Source organism: Myotis brandtii, unplaced genomic scaffold, assembly GCF_000412655.1.
Source record: "Myotis brandtii unplaced genomic scaffold, ASM41265v1 scaffold74, whole genome shotgun sequence".
NCBI lineage: Eukaryota > Metazoa > Chordata > Mammalia > Chiroptera > Vespertilionidae > Myotis > Myotis brandtii.
The window spans coordinates 2,270,272-2,291,380 of record NW_005370944.1 but is presented as its reverse complement, the minus strand read 5'-3'; the positions used below and the strand labels follow the sequence as shown (position 1 = coordinate 2,291,380).

The 21,109-nt window shown below is 41.4% G+C and overlaps 1 protein-coding gene across 5 annotated transcripts in view; it reads right to left on the bottom strand.

Annotated features, from left to right (window-relative positions):
- Positions 1–21,109, bottom strand: part of NPTN (neuroplastin) — an 80,336-nt gene that overhangs the window by 27,833 nt on the left and 31,394 nt on the right. For 3 of the 5 annotated variants that reach the window (XR_001359910.1, XM_005882807.2, XM_005882806.2), the window contains exon 2: positions 4,262–4,609. The exons of the other annotated variants lie outside the window; for them this stretch is intronic. Coding sequence is in view for 2 of the 3 variants with exons in the window: in XM_005882807.2 (XP_005882869.1) it covers positions 4,262–4,609 (348 nt within the window). In the remaining variant the exon portion in view is untranslated. The remainder of the gene's footprint in view (positions 1–4,261; positions 4,610–21,109) is intronic. 5 annotated transcript variants of the gene reach the window in all.

Below are 21,109 nucleotides of genomic sequence, written 5' to 3'. Positions count from 1 at the left end.
GTGTAGATCCTAAAAGCATTTTCCAAATTTTGCTGAGGGAAAATTCTTAAGGAACCTTCCATTAGTTCTCTCCAGCCCATATTTATTTATTCCTAAAACAAAATTATTTTCAGAACTGTACTTTTAAAACACATCCCATTCTGAGATAATATAATTGTAACTAGAATACAGTATATGTTGGTATTAAGGGCTCCTGGAATTTTAGAAGAAAGGCCCTTAGAGTTCACTGAATCCCACTCTTTAAGAGCTAGAAAGGTAAAATGACTGTGCAAGGCCATTATTACTGTTAGTGGCAAAGCCCGGCCTATTAAAACACATCTGGCTCAATTCTCTAACCCTGCCCCCCAACCCGAAACACCCTACATACCTTCCACCCAAAGCAAGTTATATACTTTATCCTCTGGTTCTATCCTGGGCTAAAATAACCAGGGATCACTAGTTTTAACATCTACAAAAATAACCTAAGTCAAATGTTATAGGACAATGACCAGAAAATTTTTAAGGCACACTATATCATTCCTGGAAGGTTCATCCTTAAAGCACTTGGAATTCCATCACTGTATTAAAGTCAAGATGATGTTGTTATTTATCTTTACTCTTTTCCCAGGCTTAGTTCTTTTTCTATTTTTGGTCAATCATTTTCAGGGTAAGTCTAAATTAGCCATCTTTTCCCATTCCACAATTAGGTATTTGCTTTTTTATTTTTTTCCCAATTCTTTTTCAGAAATCCTTGACTAACTTTCCATATCCCTGTACCTGGCTACATCCTGTCTACAACTTTGTAGCAGCTCCCTGACACCACTTTATGCAATGTAATGCTGAGGTTAACTCTAGAGGACAGAACTCTCTCCCTCCACTGGAACTAAGCTGTGCTCATTATGTGGGGAGAGGAAGGGAATAAAGAGGTCATGGGACCCTTGAACATTGTAATGCCCAAGGACCACCTTATAATGTAACATTTCTGACTGTATAGGTCAGGTCGTCAAAAAAAATGTGATAAATAAAGCAAATCCTTAAGTTTGCTCAATTAAATTGGTTCTCACTATTTTCCAACTCTGGCAAAAGGATAGTGGTTATCTTCCAGTCAGCACTGGTCCTTATTGGTAACATCAAACAGGGTCTCTATGTACAGATAATGGAGGCATAGCAGCCACTAACACAGAAGCAGATGCATGTAAACATGTTAGCGCAGTGGTGTCCCATGGTTTCCAAAACACACCGACTGTAGCCAAATCCCTGGGTCTTAAGTCGAGCAGAACGGTTACAAACCCTGCAATGGAAGGCGCACACACATCATCAACAAAAAGCATCATAACTCCAAGAAAAATCAAAACCAAGCAAAAACAAAAGAGAGATAACCAATACTCCACAGAAATTAAAAAATATAAAGGTAACATTAAAACTCAAAACACACTTTTAGGTTTTTGCCTAATTTTTATTATCCAATATCATTTTCAGTCCCATTTGGGGCTCTCCTTTTGGTTCTTCCTCTCAGACTACACTGAGAAAGGGCAAACTCTGAGAATGAGGCCAAGAGCTTCCAGATGTTTAAATACAAGGAAGCCAAAGTAAATGCTACTCTTACCTGTGGTGATGCAAATGACCATTACAGCTCAGGGTTATTAAGAAGTTGATAAAAGCAACCTGGTAGACTTTCTGCCAAGAATTCTTAGAAGACAAAGGAAAGCACTTTTCCCCTAAGTGTTAAAGATCCAGGAGAGAATCAGCTGGGAGCAAGTGAATAATGTAAATAGGTTTAAATATGATTCTGCACATTAGAAAGGTAGTTAGGTGGGGTAACCTGTCTCCCATGACTGCTGTATATGGAAACCAGTGCTAGACCATCCTCTTTGGGCACAAAGCCACATCTGCATTCTGTACCAGGATGGAGGTGGGGCTTTTATTTCTGTGACCAAGCAATGCCTACAAAAGTCCAAGAGAAATGAACATTTATAACAAATTTTTTTACCTGCCACAAATTCCTATTTAGAAGCAGTAGGAGATCCTTACCTTAGCCATCATTCATATGTAGAACATGCAGTGGCCAGAGAGATATCCCAAAAACTGGGCACATTTCTCTTCCAGCCTTACATTACTCAAGGAGCTTTAGGGGAAAGTACTACCAGGAGGTCATTCTTAGGCAGAAGACTTCAACCTTCCACAGGAGGCAAATGTCCTTGGGGATCATAAAAAAATCTGATTAGAGTGGAATCCGGGTGCTTTAAAAAAATAAAAAAGGAGGAGGAGGAGGAGAAGCACCAGCAGCAGTCTGGCTCTCTAAAAACAGTTAACTAGAGTTAAATGACTGATAGGGAAGTCTGAGGAAATACCAAACTAGCCAGGGTTTCATTCAACCTCACGCAGACATCCCTAAACTTAGGAAGCTTACTTGCAAGTAAACTGGGGGAATGCTATGTACTCTCGAGACTGGCAGTCCTCTTCTTCTATCCCCAAGGCATAACCTTTTAACTGGGAGTCTATTAGAGTCAGGCTCCTGGCAATATAAATAGCAAATGCCAGTCCATGCCTATAAACTTCTGCAGATCTTTGTGGCCATTTGGGTAATTCTACTGTTTTAAGGAAAGGAGCAAGGGGGCAGGAGAAGGAGGCGTGCAAGGGAAAAAAATGTTAAATAAAAAATATTATTGGGTTAATGTTCCCCATTTTCACATAGACAAGGTTTTCTTTTCCCCTTTCCAGAAGCAGTTTCTCTGATTCAACAGTGCCAACTGCAGTTGCCTCTCCTCTCTCTCCTCAAGGCCTCTTTTCTTCATAGGCATCTTCTTAATTACTATAAAGGATGACTAACTTGCTATTTTATTTTTACTCTCTCTAAATCAATCAGTTCTTTAAGCCAGAACTGGTTATAGGTCTCTTACTACTGAATCCTTGAAGAGAAGGTGAAAAAAACACAGAGGATCTTTTCATTAAATAGAAAATGTTCTCTCAATTATAATCAGGTCAGATGTAGAGCTAGAAGTCTTCCTGGTTGAGAGTACTGGCTCTGTAGTAGCTTCTCCCTTCCTCTCCTTCCCATCACACAAGTAGCAAGACACTTTTCAGAAACAGAGATGGCCCCAAAAGCTCCTGTGTCTAATGTCTTACTTATACTTGCTACAACAGATGCAGGGGATGATTCTGAGGCAGCAGCTCAGCTTACCCTCATCACTCAGAGGAACAGGGTTGGATTCTAGTTTCCTTTTCTTTTTCAAGACACAATTAAAGGCTAGTGTGATTGTCTTCCAAACTATTTCTGGGTAGCCAGCCTCTGAGATGAGGAGCACAGTGCCAACAATCAGTCATCAAAGTCAACATGTTTGTGAATAGGGATCAGATGCATCTGTGATTTCAAAACAGCGTGATGGGGTTTTAATTAAATACCTTGCAGCTTAGAGTCACCTGACTCCATAGCAAGACATATGGAGGAAATCTTAGGCTGCTGCTTTTAAGAGAACAGGGGACTGGATGGGCAGGCCCAGTGAGGAGCATACTGCTATAGTGGAAGGCTGTTATCAAAGAAGTGCATGCCACTGTTTTAGAAAAGAAAAAGAACTGGAACTACGGAAATATCCAAACTTACATGCCATCCAACAACCAAAACATACCACCGACACCGCACCAATAGCGACATTCCCATCACAGAACAAAATGACACCAAGTCACAGTGAGGGAAAAGGCTGGGCAGACATAAATTGAAAACTATAGAGGTGAAGGCAGCTATCCAGAGAGCTTCAAACAAATGAATAGAAGAAATAAAAAGTAGTTAGATTGTAGAGAGAAACAAAAATAGAAAGACACCAGAGAATAAATCAGCAAAAGGATAGCAGGAAACCTACTATAAAATTAAAGGGGAAGAAAAGAAACAATTCAACACTATGCTGGTTTGACTGCCTGGTTTTGTGAGTTTTATGTGGGGTTTTTTTGTTTGTTTTTCAGTCTCCCCAGTACTCCCTCCTCCCCACCTCTTCCCAATGCAGATGATTTTGGACAGTCACAATTTCCCCAAGTTCTTTGTTCCTGAGGAGAAAGACACAGAGAAGGGGTGGGGAATACGGGAGGTAGAAAGGACAGTAAAGGGGAAAAAAGGTTGCCACAGATGTTTTCATACACTACAATTAGTAGGATTATGGGTCTGAAAAAAACGAAGACAAGGGGTGGGGTGAGTGATCATACTGGGGAAGAGGGAAAGGAAGCAGAAGGGAAGGATCATTGGGCCACCTCTAATGACTACAGTACTACTACTGTAGGGTGCTGAACTCACTCTGAAGGACGCTTATGGTGGCCTGGGCTCGAATCCATGTTATGGAGGGGTTTTGCCTCAAGTCATTCCTCTTGGGGTCGTTGCTGGCCCTGCACTCGTAAGTCCCAGAGTCCTCCAAGGTGAGCCGGGTTATTCTCAGCACACTCACGCCGTTTGACCCGTAGGCGGTGTTTACGGTGACACGGCGCTTCCGTGCACCGTCCCACAGCTGTCTGAAAGACTCTGCTCGGTTGACTTCTGCGTACCACCACTGGATCTCTGGCGTGGGGCTCCCGACCACATCACAGTACAGCTCAAAGGCGTCCCCAGTGAGCTTAGTTTCTGACATGGGCGACTTGACAAACCCAGCTAGAGGGAGGGGGAGCAGGAATGCAGTGACAGGCCAATCAGAAAAAAAAAGAATCAACAGGTGTTAATAGTAATTTAAAGAAAAGAAAAAAGCAAATGAGTTGCAAAGAACACAAAAGGATTAATTTTTAAACTCTAAAGAAACAGTAAACAGCATTTCATACAAGCTTTTAGAAGAAGAACCACCCTGGGAAGTTTATGAAGCAAAGGCAGGCTAATTACAAGCTGGGGCAGCCCAGGTGCTGGCCAGGCAAAAGCAAGCCCACTGGAAAGCATTTTAGCAATGGGCCCAGCTGGTAAAAATGGGAAAGCCTCAGGTGTCAGGAAGGAGTCTTTCCTTAGAGCACAAACCATAATCTGTTTAAACTCAGACAAGTGATGAAAGATAACCAGAAGTTGCAGTAGGTGTATTCGCGAAGTTCAGGATCTCTCTTTTGGATGAACACATTGTTAAAAATACAATGTCTTTTGTGGGCCTCGACAAGAAGTTATTAACTAACCTATGAACACCTCTTGGGAGTCAGAAAATTTCAACTGAAAGGGTAACAAATTTCTCTCTCACACAAGATTCTATCCTGAATTCAGATTAGATTTTCCCCACATCATATTCTTCCCTGGGCCTATGGCAAACAAACAACCTAGTTATCTGTGATTAGGCAGCCTCTACTTGACTGAAGACCCTCAGGCATAGGAGAACAAGACCATCTTCAGAGTGAGAATTACTATGGGGGGTCAGCTCAGGAGTGGAACCAATAATAACAGCAACCCAACTCATTGCCAATGAATGCAGGGATGGACTATGCCCTCCATAATCCCCTAAGTCCATACAACTAGAAAATTATCCTGAAAAGTTAGTCTTAAAAATACCCATGGTACTTGGCAGGCTCTCTCTACATAGTTCAGTTGCCTGGCTCAAAGGGGCCAGCTCAAAAAGAATGAAAGATGTATAATGATGAATTAAATTAAACTCTATGGTGAAGGCTAAGCCTCAACAATGTTGCCGGGCACTGCCCAGAAACTAAAGTTGATGCCTACTTTCACTTGTCCAAAATTTGCTTGAGGTTACACTTTCATAAGACAAGGTGGCAATGGCAGAGAGAATTTTTAAAAACCCAAGTTTATTTGAAGAACTTGGAGTGGGGTCCACAGAAAACCAAATCACAGTGCAAGCATACTCTCAGCTACTTACTCCACCAAGGGTTCATTCAGCTAAAACCTAACAGTTTACAAAGTGCTTCCACACATATCACATCTCATTTCATTCACATAATTTCACAAAGTTCATGGGGCAGGTGCAGAGAAAGGTTCATGACTTGCCCAAGATCACTTAAGGCAGCAAATCGTGACTAAAGCTGGGATCAGAACACAGGTCTTCATCTCTTCATCTACAGTTCTTTCCAATAAACCTTAACTGCCTATAAACAAGCCACGTAGGGGATTCCTTGGCAGTTTCAAATATCATGAAAACATCTATTTCTCCTTCTAGCAGTAAAGGAGGGGAAAAACCCTCTCTATATAATACAGGTATATCTCAGAGATACTGTGGGTTGGTTCCAGACCACTGCAATAAAGCTAATCATAATCTTCTTGCTGGTGCAGGGAGCATGTCTTGCCTTCAATTTGTAAAACAAACAAACAAAAAAAACATACCCACAACATCTGTGAAAAACAATAAAATGAGGTATGCCTATACTGTGAGATCACAATTAGAAAGGGAAAGTTATTAGCAACCATCTACTTTATTATCCATCCAAAATTAGCTCCCCTTCAGGAGAACCAGCTAGCAACAGCAGGAGGAAGCAGGCAGCTCAGAGCCTGACTCACTGTCCTGCCTTTCATTACCAAGGGTTTTCAAACAAATATGTGCCCTCAACATGAGCACACTGCCTAAAGTTGGAAGGCCAGCAGAAGCATCTGTTTGATCTTTGAGTCAAAAGTCATCTAATGTTTTAGGAAAGCCTACATTTTAGAAAAACAACCTCCCGCCCCTTTCCTACCATCATCTCCACCCACTATAATACATAACTGGGCTCAGATCTCAAACAGGTTAGACAAAGTTCTAACATCAGTGCATTCTGTTCAACAATGAGAAAGAAGGAAATTGAATGGTGGCCACTGGCTTTGGAGGAGGGAGGGATTTAGAAGCTGGGGGTGGAGGAGGAGGATAGGCAGAGTATAAAAGTTGGAGACAGTAAAATCAGGAAAAGCATAATGTAAAATTGCAAAGCTGGGGATGGGCAATGGGAGGCGAAGATGACAGATGGGGCTGGCAGCCAGAGAAGGAAGGAGCTCTCTGGCAGGAAAAACTGGATGTGTAGATATGTAGCAGAGGGTGAGAAGAAAAAGGAAACACAGAAGAGCAAGTTTAGTCCAATTCCAAGAAAACTGCTTTCACTTATGCCCTAAGGGAGCAAAAAACCTAGCCTCACTCCACAGAGGAGGGACCATCAGTGTTTTCTACAGCTGAAATTTTCATTTACCTCCAGGGCAATCATTGAATAGGTCATAAGACAAACTTCTCTCCCTCTCTCAGCTAACTACTGCCAAACCAGGCCTTTAAATCTAGCCTGCTTTTACTTTTTTTTTTTAAACAGCTGATCCCCCTTCAAGCCCCTCTCTACTACTAATTCCCTGTGGGTGGCTCATGCTGTTTTCTCCTTTATGCCTCATAATAAAGAGGAAATGACAGCCAAGGACACAAGACCATTTCTCTCTCTACTTCTTTCGCGCGCGCTCTCGCTCTCATCATGTACCTCAAAAAGAAGATTTAGTAAGACAAACTGATACTGTGGTTATAGGCACAGTATTTCAAGTCTGTCTAAATAACTCTTAACTGCTAAGAGGCAGTATACACAAGTTACTTATACAGTCTGCCTACCCTTACTGTTCATTTAAGAAATGAAATTCCTTACACCAGAGGCAGCTCATAAGTCAATATATGCACTCATTCCATGTGTACCCAACCAAGGGTAAGGCAGGCCTGAGGCTCTGGGAGTGGACGGAAATGGGGTAACCTCATTCTCTGCAGCAGGAAGGAGGTATATAGGTCTGATCTCATGGATTAGTCTAAACTATATTTAGAGATGTCAGTATTTACAAAGAATTTTCCAAATTCAAATCTTTTCCTTTCACATCTACCTCTATCAGGCAGACATAACAAGGGCTTGGAAATTAAGATTGTCCCCATCACTAGCTTCTAAACCAGGGCCCATCCTTTATTCTGAAATTATACCATGCACATAGCTAAAGGAATCTACTTGGCATATTTAAGCCAGCCTTCTGCTTTGGAGAAATGGGAAAATCTAGTTCAAAAGAGGCCCTGTTCCTAATTTTATGTTTTTAGGCAAGTGACCTAATCTCTCTGAGCTTCTTGCTAATCTGTAGAACAGAGCCAATAACAGTAGCAATGTCATAGAGTTATTGTGAGAATTATACTAAATAACACAGCATAAAAAAGTGCCTGGTACATGGTAAGTACTCAATGTTAGCATTATTATTCGTCTCTACAGAAATAATGCTTAACAAGTGATGTGCAGTAGCCTTCAGGACTGCTCCACAACAGGCTGGGAAGTTTGGATTACCCAAACTTCTTTAAGAAACAAAAAAATTAACCTGAGAATCAGAATGGAAATATTAATTGCAGAAGGCAATGAAAAAGAAAAGAATTCTTCATTCCTTTTTATCCTTAGAGCAATCTAGAATGGGGAGAGTGATAACAGCAGTATGGAGTCAAAGAATTAATGAATGTTATTAGAGTTATACGCCATTAAATCTGAGAGATTATGAACAAGATGGAAAGTCCATGAGTAATGAAAATAAAGAGGCAGTACAAGATTCTCCTTAAAAAATAAAAAAGGAAAGAATAAACCTACCAATTACAAAGCAAGCTGCTTAGCAATGATATAGGAGAAGATGCTGAATACTAGGCAGGTCAAACTGTAAATTTACAAAATGTAAGGTAAAATAGTAGTTATAGGATTCTGGATAATGTCAGATTAGTTTAATTTCAGTCTAAGAAATAATGTCAGTTTTTGAGTCACATCTCCACAATTTAAATTCTCTTTATTTTGAGGAGTTTCTTCAAATAGGAATGATGCTACCTACTTACAGGGTATAGCTGTGAAAGTCATATAATATATGTGCAAGAGTTCTGTAAACTGTAAAGCTCTATGCAAATGTTAAATTACTTTAGCACAAGTAAGGAGGATAAGCATTTGATATGGCTGATCATCCACAAGGATTTTCATTCAGTCCTGTTGTCAATTCCTATTGCCAGGCTTAAAAAAGATGGAAGGAAGAAGGAAGGAAGGAAGGAAGGAAGGAAGGAAGGAAGGAAGGAAGGAAGGAAGGAAGGAAGGAGGGAAGGAAGGAAGGAAGGAAGGAAGGAAGGAAGGGATAGATATATGCTGTAGCCCTGGCCAGTGTGGCTCAATTGGTTGGAGTGTCATCTTTTACCAAAAGGTAGCGGGTTCAATCCCTGCTCAGGGCACATACCCAGGTTCGGATTTGATCCCTGGTCAGGGAGTGTGCAGAAGGCAACCAATCGATGTTTCTCTCTCACATTGCTGTTTCTGTTTCTTCTCGCGCGCTCTCTCTCTCTCTCTCTCTCTCTCTCTCTCTTCCTCTCTAAAATTAATTTTTAAAAAAAATTTTTTAAGTTGTAAGAATGACAAAAAGCCATGGGCTTCTCTCATCCCAGAAAATACACACAAACAAAATTTTACATATAATAGAGGGGTGTCCCAGACCCCCAGGTTACACACCCTGAGTCTCAAGTGTACTGCTTGCTATTGGATAAGTGGATAAGGGTCTCTATTAAGCTGAGAGCTCATCTTATAGGGAAATGAGTCATGGTTTACAACATCTGGGTTGGAGTCTTCAACTTCTTCAACCAGTCTCATCTGAAAAATTGTTCCTACTTCTTCATAAGATCATATAGAGAAGTTCACACACACAAAAAAAATGTAGCCTGCATACTTATAAATGTAATAATAAAATGGCCTTTTATGCAAGCATTGTACTCTATAATTTAAAGGACCAATCCTGGGTGTTCTGTTGAGGTACCTCAAAGGCAGTGTGGGAGAAAGTGGGGGGTAGGGAGGGGAAACTAGGGCTCAGAGACTACCCTTGAGAGAGGGGGGTTGTCTAACTATGCTTTTTTTCTGAATTTTTCCAATTTTCCAAAAGAAAAATGCATTGAAAACCACTAACCTAAAGAATTTCAACATGTTTCAAATAGAAAACGACAATAAATAAGGTAAGGTTGCCAGGAATAATTTAAAAAATCAGAAATAATTCTGGTTAAAAACAAAATCTTATAAAAGTCAAAATAGAATTTGACACCAGATCTAAGAAATAGAAGGGACTGGAAATTTTTAATAGCAAAAGGAATGATCAGCTCAGAAATGTGACCCCTCTTTCATTTCTCTTCATGCATGTCTAACATGTTCCTATGACCCTGCATATTGGGCTCTGCTTATATGTTATTTATCAGAAAATTCTAGCCACTTAGTCTACTCTTTTATAATACTGAGGCAAATAGCTTCATTATCAAAGATACTCATTTGAAACTAAACATTTCTTCCTCACCCCAGGAGGAAAGAGGCATTATAATTTAACCAAGAATAAAGATAGTGAGGTTAAATACAAAAGATCAAGTCCCATTTTGACTGTGACATCAAACTGACCATAATCTTGGTTTTTAAAAACAGGATGCATGCAATGGGGAAAATGCAGTAACCACAAATTGCTATCAAGCTAGTATTTTTAGGAAACTTTAGAAAATCTACTTCCTAACTCCACAAATAGTACTCAAGTTGCTGGTACACAAAGGACAAAAGCTAGTTTTGCCAGCCATTAAAAACCTAGTATGTCTCATCCAAAGGAAATAGACAAATGCATACAAATCAGCTGTCTCTCAAAGAATCTTCTATATATATAAAACCCTAATATGCAAATAAACTGAACGGCGGAACAACCAAACAACTGGTCGCTATGACATGCGCTGACCATCAGGGCGTGCGCGCGGAACATGGCAGGTGTCGGCAGCAGAGCGCGGAACATGGTGGGCATTGGCCGCAGCAGGATGGTGGAGCACGTGAGCAGGGGCGCCAGACCAAGGCAGGGCACCAGTGGCTGTCACCTGGGCGAGCCTCTGGTGGTTATTGAAAATTCTTTGCTCCCACACACCATGGTCCCGCTGGGTGCTCGCACCTGCTTCCAGCACCAGCCCCACTCACTCGGCACTGTCAGCGGATGGGAGCGGCGGCCGCAGGCCCTGATCGCCCCTCAGGGCTTCTCCACCTCCCTCTGCTCCTGAGGGGTGATCAGGGCCAGCAGATGCCACTTGCACCCACTGCCAGCACCAGCCCCGCTCGCACTGGCAGCCGGCGCCAGAGCACCGTCAGTGATTGCAAGCGGCAGCTGCCGGTCCCAATCGCCTCTGAGGGCTTCTCCACCTCCCTCTGCTCCTGAGGGGTGATCAGGGCCAGCAGATGCCACTTGCACCCACTGCCAGCACCAGCCCCGCTCGCACTGGCAGCCGGCGCCAGAGCACCGTCAGTGATTGCAAGCGGCAGCTGCCGGTCCCAATCGCCTCTGAGGGCTTCTCCACCTCCCCCTGCTCCTGAGGGCCAATCAGGGCAGCAGCCACTGCTCGCACCCACTGCTGGCACCAGCCCCAATCGCTCCGTACCATCAGCAGGTGTGAGCGGGGCTGGCACCGTCAGCGGGTGCAGTGGCGGCAGGAGCGGGGCTGCCAGCAGACAGGGGACTGGGGGCCGCGGTGGGAGGAACTGGGTGGGAGTGCGAAGGATGGGCCAAGACCTGCCCCATGCCCACTGCAGCCTCACGGCCCACAGTTCCCTTCAAGGTGCACGAATTCATGCACTGGGTCCCTAGTATGTATATGAGCTCCCCACCAACCTCTCCTAATATGCTAAGTGTCCAGTCATCCATCCAACTAATCAGAGCGTAATATGCTAATGATATGCTAAGGCCACTCAACCGCTCACTATGATATGCACTGACCATCAGGGGGTAGACGCTCCAACCGGTAGGTTAGCTTGTTGCTGGGGTCCGGGCGATCAGGACTGAGCAAGACGAGCTGGACACACCCTGGAGCCCTCCCACAGTCCTTCCCTGGCTAGCCAACCTCCCATGTCCCTCCCCGGCCCCAATTATGCCCTCTTGCAATCCGGGACTCCTTAGGGCAGCAGTTCTCAACCTGTGGGTCACGACCCCTTTGGGGGTCAAACGACCCTTTCACAAGGGTCGCCTAAGACCATCAGAAAACACATATATAATTACATACTGTTTTTGTGATTAATCACTATGCTTTAATTATGTTCAATTTGTAACAATGAAAATACATCCTGCATATCAGATATTTACATTATGATTCATAACAGTAGCAAAATTACAGTTATGAAGTAGCAACGAAAATAATTTTATGGTTGGGGGTCACCACAACATGAGGAACTGTATTAAAGGGTCGCGGCATTAGGAAGGTTGAGAACCACTGCCTTAGGGGATGTTGGAGAGCCAGTTTCAGCCCAATCCCGCAGGCCAGGCTGAGGGACCCCACTGGTGCATGAATTCGTGCACTAGGCCTGTAGTGTTCTTAATGAAAGGTTTGGTTTCAAACAGTTAAACCCTTACATATTTAAGCAAATGCTCATAAAAGCTCTCTTGCCCCAAGAGACTATCAAAAATAGCTATGAGCCTATCTAGAACTACACCCAAATGGAACTCTGAAGTCAGAAATTATTTGGGGGGTGGCGGGGAACAGTTACGGAGCATTTTAAGAGTATGCCTCAGTTGACCTTCCTATTAGGATTTATTAAAGGCAAAATGAAAACAATATGCTAGGTAGGCTGGATACTCCAGGTAAATAAACCATTCTCAAAACCATGGGTAATTACTAACCAAAAGCTTATCTCCACTAATTACTTTTTCTGTGAAATTCACTTGTCTATAGATTCAGTATAACTTTGATAACACAAGCTCATTTTCTGTCCCTGACAACATACCAACATTCAGGATTTAAATACAATTCAGCTCATTCTTTCACAGACTACTACAATTCAGCTCATTCTTTCATCCTCATACAATCCCATGAGAATGACAATGAACACACTCATTCAAGCTAATAGTCTGGATATAATCTAGAAGATATTTTAACTGAAAGAGGTAGGAAGCCCCCTCCCAACCTTCTTTTAAATAGCCATTCCCAGAAACCACAAGAGTCAAATACTTTGCACATAGGGAAATTCAATCTTTGAACCACATCCCAAGATGTTAGGTAATATAGTCCTGGTGGTCCCAGCTAAGGAATTATTTCCAAACCATAAACAGTTTTAGTTGAAACCACACTGGAAACTCTCTTATTATATATGAAAGGCAAAACTCTCCTTAGATGGCAGAATTCTAGAGTAGCAATCCTTTAACTTTATCATGCACCAGAATCCTCTGTTAAAACACAGACTGCTGGGCCCCATCCTCAAGTTGCTTAGAGATTCTGATTCAATAGTCTGAAGTGGGGCCTAGAAATATGCATTTCTAACAAGTTCTCAAGTAATGCTGGTGTTGCTGGTCCACACTTTGACAATTAATGTTAGTGTGAAATAGTTGGCTTTTTCAGCTTTTTCAAATAGAAGAAATATAAGGGCATAGGAGCCACACAGATGTTTCTGAAATCACATAACGACTCTCCTAGCAGCTGAGTCTTTGTTCATAACTAAAAGAGAGAATGTGGAATAATAGTAGCTAAAAAACTGTGTCACTCTCTATGACTTCATAATTATGACTTTTATCTTGTATTTGTTCAACTTATCAATCTACAAATTCAGAGTATGCTTTCAATTAAATTTACCATTTATTGAGGGCCTATACTGTGCAAAGGGATAATAAAAATAAACTTGCTCCTAAAGAGAGCTCAACCTTGCAAGACATGAGACAGAAAAATAATCAAAATACAATTTATAATGGCCACTTCTTAACAGATGTATTAAAAAAAAACAGGGACATATAAGAAATAGCACCTGTTAAGTGCTCATGCTATTTAGAATTTTAAGATAGCCAATATCCTCAAGACCTCTTAATTTAGGAAAAATGACAAACAAGAACCCTGTAGGCTAAGCAACTTGGGATTCTCTCTACAAAACAAGTGGTATGACTAGTGGCATTATGAAGGATCAAAAGTAAAAAAAAAAAAAAAAAAAAAGTTAGGAAACTCCTTCAATAATCCAAATGGGAAACGAACTAACTAATTAAGAGTAGCTGTAGAAATGGTGAGAAGGCAATGGATGTGACAAATGTTTACAAGAAGAGAATCAACTAAAATTATTGACCATCGACTGGAGTGATACTGTAAATGGAATAAAGGAAAACAGGCTGAGACTTGGCTTTGGAGGTGCTCCAGAGAGAGGTAGAGGCTGGAAATATGCACTAGGGCAGGGGTGGGCAACCTTTTTGTGAGTGCGTGCCAAAACCAGCAAAATCTCTGACTCAAAATTCTTCTGCGTGCCAACCCTAATTTTTTGAGAACATGTTACGCCTACTTGATATCTCTTAAGGTGTACGTATGTGAAGAACCTTGAAGAAATAATAAAATTCATTCAAGCGACAAAAACACAGTATATGATGATGAAAAATACATTTATTTTTTAATGTATACACTGATAGTCCGACAGAAAACTTTATGACTCCGTTTGATATTATCAGGACTTTTGCTATCACTGATGACAGAGATTTTACATCAGGTTTATATTTCGTGACCTTCAGAGATATGCACGAGCTACTACTTTCATCCGTCAGGCTACTCCTATTATGAGACTTAACAAAATTCATCACTGAGAACAAAGATTCACAAGCGTATGTGGATGAAACCAAAACACTGGTCGGATCTAGGAAGGCAGGGAGAGTTAAGGCAGAGGCATAGAAATTGCTCTTCCCCTCTCTCGTCAATCCATGTCTATGGTCTTTAAGATAACTTGTTATGTAAAATTATTTATTTATCTAAGATGCACCTACACTGAATTTATCTGAAAAATAAAAAAGTTGATATTAAGAAAAAAATTGTAAATGGAAGATTATAAGAGAGGGTTTCGTGTGCCAGCAAAAGTTACTGGCGTGCCATGTTTGGCACACGTGCCAGGGGTTGCCCACCCCTGCACTAGGGAATTATCAGCTTAGGTGGAAGTTGAAGCCATGGGAGGAGATGAGATCACTCAGGGAGGATGAAAAAGGAACTGAGAAATGGAACCTTCTCCATAATTATACTTCTTTTCAAATAATTCACCACTGAATGCATTGTACTTTTTACTAGGGTAAAATATACCAAAATAGAAATTAATTCCCTTCCAATACCTGGCAACAAATGTCAGGTAAATAATTTATTATTTTGCTTCGGAAGATTTAAAAGAGGGTTTTCTCATGTTCTCGCTGTCAAAAGACTCAGATACGAGGCCTAGTACTTATGCCAGAAGCTCCCAAAGCAGCATTAGACTTTACTTAAGTAGAATATGTAATGCTACTAGCCTTTACAAAGAATCTTTAACCTTTCATAAAAAGAGCACCCATTTGGTTCCAAAGAATATCTTGAAAAATGTCTTTTTTGGGGAAACATACCAATACCAATAAAATTTTCTCAACTTTTAAAAAGAAAATTTGTGAAATCTCAGCCTAAACCCCAAGGCTAAACCACTCTCACCTGCACTCAACAGTAGAGAATTGAAAAGAAACAAAAAGAAAAGGCACAAGCCACAGACCAAAGGATTCTAGAAAAAAAAATCCACAGGAATAATAGTAAGTAGCTCCTATTTTAGACTGTGATAAAAGTTCATAAAGTACTGCTACATTTATGTTCTTTTTTCTACCTTTCTGACCCTCATTAATATATCTGTAAAGATTAACTACATATGGTTTTATGAAAAATAAGGATAGCAACACATAGGCAAGTGACCAAGAGATTTTCCACTTCAACAATGTCATGGAATGGAAAATCCCCCCTCCCTCCCGTGCCCCAGCCCCCAACAGACACTGGTTTCTCAATTTAAAAAGTTGAGAATACTCAATAGAACTATACTGAGTCTTATTCTTTATTTATGGACCATACTGACAATATGTTGAACCTGCAAAATTTCCCACTACTTTAAGTCACAATGGTGAAAAAATTATTTATATGATGAGAGCAAACAAGTTCAAGGAATATTTGGTATTACACACTGTTCACAGAGATCTGTATTTCTCCCCAAATTCTGAACAATTTATACTGGTTCATTCCAGGAATTTCATGTGTATCCCCCAAATGTGAAATAACATGAAGAAAGTTTTATATTTAACCAGGAGGAAGTGGGAAAAAAGGAAGTCACAGGCAAATCATTCTTAAAGCAACAAAGTAATTTTACCCTACCACTCCAACCCCCTTACCTCCTCTTAACTGCTAATTCAATATACAATCTGCTGCTAAAAGAATTAAGATACTACTTATGGAATTTAGTAAGAATACCTAGCCCTAACTGGTTTGGCTCAGTGGATAGAGCGTCAGCCTGCAGACTGAAGGGTCCCAGGTTCGATTCCAGTCAAGGGTACATGCCTGGGTTGCAGGCTTGATCCCCAGTAGGGGACATGCAGGAGGCAGCCAATCAATGATTCTCTCTCATCATTGATGTTTCTATCTCTCTTTCCCTTTCCCTTTCTCTCTGAAATCAATAAAGGTATATTAAAAAAAGAAAAGAATATCTAGAAAGAAATTCTCAAGAGTAGGGGAAATATGGAAACTCTGTACTTTCTGCTCTAAAACTGTCCTACAAAATAAAGTCTATTAAAAAAATTAAATATACTAACTGAAAAATACTTATAATCATGCAGTGATATTTATTTACCCTTGGGATGAAGTGGTATCCAATTGTAGATTAAAAAAAAAATTTAATGATACATAAATACAAAGCCTTTAAACAAAGAGAATTCAGTTTTGTCCAGACAAGCCAGGTTATGTCCACCTACCTTGTATTTTTGATGCAAGCACAGAAAACAAAGGAATCTTTCCTAGTCTACAAATTATCTTAAGCCCTGAAACCAGACTTCCACTAGGCTATCTTTATCAATGCCCTCTTAACTACATTAAACAGAAATCTCTCAGCTTACAGAAAACAACCTTATCCAATATAGGAAGAAATTTCATAAGCTTTCATCACATTAAGTACCCAAGAGCAGATATAACCACATAATTTATCATCTAAACCAGGAAACTTTTAAGAGTGAAAGGGATGCTATGAATTTTGATGGAGCAAAAACCACAAACTGAGAATTATGGCTACCTCAGTTATGGGGAACCTGGAGGTTATGTTGTATAAGATCAGGCAATTAGAGTGGAGCTATCCCAGAATAAAACTTCAAGTCAATTAACTTCCAATTCTATATACAGTGGGGCCTTGACTTACGAGTGTCCCAACTAAAGAGTTTTTTGAGATACCAGCTGTCTCTCCGCCGATTTTTTGCATTGAGTTGATAGAGTAATTTGAGTTAACAAGCTCCTTAACAAGCTCCTTAACGAGCTCGGTCTTGGAACAAATTAAACTCATAAGTCAAGGCCCCACTGTACAGTATATTTGTGATTTACAAACTTTCCCCAATAACTCAGAGTAATAATGTGCCAGTCTAGAACCCCTTTGATTGCTTAAATACCTGTTTCAGATTTAAACGTATCTAGTCCTACAAAGTACCTCCGAATTCCTGGGTATTTATTTTCTCTATCAAACCTGAAAAATCCTCAACCCTAATCTCCTACATTCAATATTATCTGGTAGTTATACCATCACTAGCTTAGATAATTTCCCTATTAACCTGAATCTCTTGCCTTACTATAAGGTATGCAGTATATAATCAAGCCCTACTTTCTTGATTTCAAATGAAAGTATACAAAGGTCGCCCTAGCTGGTTTGGCTCAGTGGATAGAGTGTCGGCCTTCAGACTAAAGGATCCCGGGTAAGATTCCAGTCAAGGGCACATGCCCAGGTTGCGGACTCGATCCTCAGCAGGGGGTGTGCAGAAGGCAGCTGATCAATGATTCTCTCTCATCATTGATGTTTCTCTCTCTCCCTCTCCTTTCCTCTCTGAAATCAACCCTATATAATAAAAGGCTAATATGCAAATCAACTGAACAGCAGAACATCTGGTCGCTATGACACACACTGACCACCAAGGGGCAGACGCTCAACACAGGAGCTGTCCCCCTGGTGGTCAGTGAGGAGCGCTGCTCAGCCAGAAGCCAGGCTCATGGCTGGTGAGCGCAGTGGTGGTGGCAGGAACCTCTCCCACCTCCGCAGCAGTGCTAAGGATGTCCGACTGACGGTTTAGGCCCGCATCAGTCGGACATCCCCCAAGGGCTCCTGGACTGCGAGAGGGCGCAGGCTGGGCTGAAGGACCCCCCCCAAGTGCACAAATTTCGTGCACCGGGCCTCTAGTAAAAATATTTTTTTAAAGGAAATATACAAAGGTCAATGAATCTTCATACCTACAAAAGGTAGTTTTCTACCTAGTAGTGTGAGAGTATTATATACCTAGTAAAACTATAAACTCAGAGACAGAACAGGCCAACATTGTGTAGCTAGCTGATTCTCTAGAATGCATTATCAGGTACTCTCTGATAGTGTTTCAGAAATAAACACCAAACTGCATGGTAATAAAAGGCTAGACGTACTAATCTAAATTGTGACTTTAAAAAAGGTATATTAATGTATAAAAATTGTTCCATCTAATAACAGCATTTATAACAAATACTAGAGGCCCGGTGCATGAAAATTCATGCACTGAAGAGGGGGTCCCTCAGCCCGGCCTGCCCCCTCTCACAGTCCGGGAGCCCTCAGGGGCAGGAGGCGACCCGGTGATCAAGGGAAGGCAACGCCCCATCACACTTCTGCTGCTGCCACTGCCAGCAGCGCAAGCCTTAGCCGGCCCTGGGCAGCTGGGCAACTGCATCCGAGGCTTGCCTGCACCTCGGGCAGGCCCTGGGCGGCTGCGGGGCTGAGGGGACTGGGCGCCACCATCTTGTGGCTGTGGGCGCCACCATCTTTGAGGGTGGGGCAGTCAATTAACACATTCCCTCCTTATTGGCTGTGGGTGCCACCATCTTTGCGACGGTGTAAGGGTCAATTAGCATATTTCTTTTTATTAGACAGAATAAAGACATGTTAAAATCTGAACCTTCAGTTCTCTAATATGTATAATCAGAGGATTGAAATCAAGTTCTAAGGTCCTTTCAGCTCCAATATTCTGTAAATCTACATGTTATAAATGGTCAATTAAAATGCAGTATTTTATTAATTCATAAAGCTACATAAGAATATGGTAAATAGGAACATGGGCCTCTTCCCATGCTCCAACTCCCCCTCCCACCCTGTGGGAATAATAGTGAAGGCCATCTGTAAGCAGACTGTGAGACCTTGGAAACTTGGCCAGCAACTCAGTCTAAGAAAAGTCAAAGAGAAACGGCTTCTAGATGTCAGCCTGGATTATAAACAGCTAGTGTTTTGATCTCATACAGCTTACACAGGAGCCTGTCACCCTCTCCCTGGCATGCCCTGTTTTCCTGTGTTCTATACTCTACAAAACCTTGTTCTGGGAAAATCTGGGTGGCAGCAAAACTATATCACTGGCCAGCTGCCCCTGGTGTGGCACATCCGAAGGCCAGATGGGACTTAGCGAAACAACTTCACTGGTGGCAGCCAATGTGGTGGTAGACTTCACTGGTCGGCCGCCACTGGTGAACAGTAAATCCTAATAAACCTATGTCTTTCACAGCCAGTCCTCCATGTTATTTCTTTGGAATCCATGAAAATACACTAAGGTTTTCTAGGACCTCAGCACTTTGCCTAATAATAAGGCAATACTGTGTTTGTGAGAAAGAATATATTTTAATAGATTATAAACTATTTGGAAAGCAGAATATCTCTAATTTTGTATCCACACAATGCCTTGCTGCAGATATACTCAATAATATTTGTTAACATGGTGAAAATAAACAATTCTCATTAATTGAGGATTAAGGATAAAATCTTCCATTAAATTTCAACCTATTAACAACTTAAAGTGTATTAGTGATCACTGGTACGCTAATGAACAGTATAATAAAGGAAACCATCTTTCTTTGATTAGGAGAGTTTTTTATGATATCAGAGCCATTTTTCTGAATAACAACAGAATCACAAATTCTAGGAGAGATTACAGTATATTTGAATTTACCATAGATGCCCTAGAAGTTACTTTTTATTTAAAAAAAAAAAAAATCAAAGGATAAGATTTCCTCCGCCCCCCCCCCCCCAACATGGATGGACCTGGAGAGCATTATGCTAAGCCAGTCAGAGAAAGACATGTACCATATTATTTCACTTATATGTGGAATCTAATGAACACAATATGAAATTACAAGCAAATTAGAGACAGGTTCATAGAGACCAGGATAAGAGCTGTGGGAGGAGGAGGTTGTTGTGAGGCTGGGTGGGTGAGGGAGGGATTGAGTAAACAAAATACAAGAAAAAACTTATACACAAGGACAACAGTGTGGTGACTGTGGGGTAGTGGGTGGAGAAAGATATAGGGGATATATGGTGATGGACAGATACTTGTCTTGGGGTGATGAACACACATTACAGTCTACAGATGATACGTTGTAGAACTACGTACCTGAACCTGTATATTTTGTTAACCAGTGTCACCCCAACGAATTCAATAAAAAGGGGGGGAAACATCAAGTCCCTAATGTTAGTTTGTTTCCTTGCCATGCATCCACTAATCCTAACAAGCAAGTGAATAAAAATTCACTGTAAAATAGATTTTTGACTTGAAATTTTACTTTACAGTTAGAACACAACTTTCCCATTCTTTTCCAAATTAGGTAATGATGCTGCCCATCATCAATTCTAAAAGAGAAGGAAGTTCAGATTCCCTGTAAACCAAAAACAAAGAGCCCAAAAATATTTCTTTGAGAAGATAACCTTTAAGAAAACCATATGTGCAGGTTAAAAGAAAAAACAAGACATTTCAAAAAAGTCACTGAACACATAACTGAATGTCTCTGAAAGCAAATCTATATATATAAAAGCCTAAGCAACTGTTACGACCAGTCGACCGAATGACCGGTCGACCGGTCGACTGGTCGCTATGACGATGCACACTGACCACCAGGGGGCAGATGTTCAACGCAGGAGCTGCCCCCTGGTGGTCAGTGCACTACCACAGCCAAACTCCCGTGGCTGGCCAACCTCCTGCAGTCCCTCCCCACAGCCGGCCGGGCCGAGGGACCCCACCCATGCACGAATTTGTGCACTGGGCCTCTAGTTCATTATAACAGCAGCTAATCTGCTCATCTTTATTATTCATATATTATTTATACTAGAGGCCCAGTGCATGAATATGTGCATGGGTAGGGTATGGCCGGCCCACCCCCATGGGGGACAATTGGGGGCCAGGCCAGGGGGAGGGGCCGCAGGCAGCTGGCCA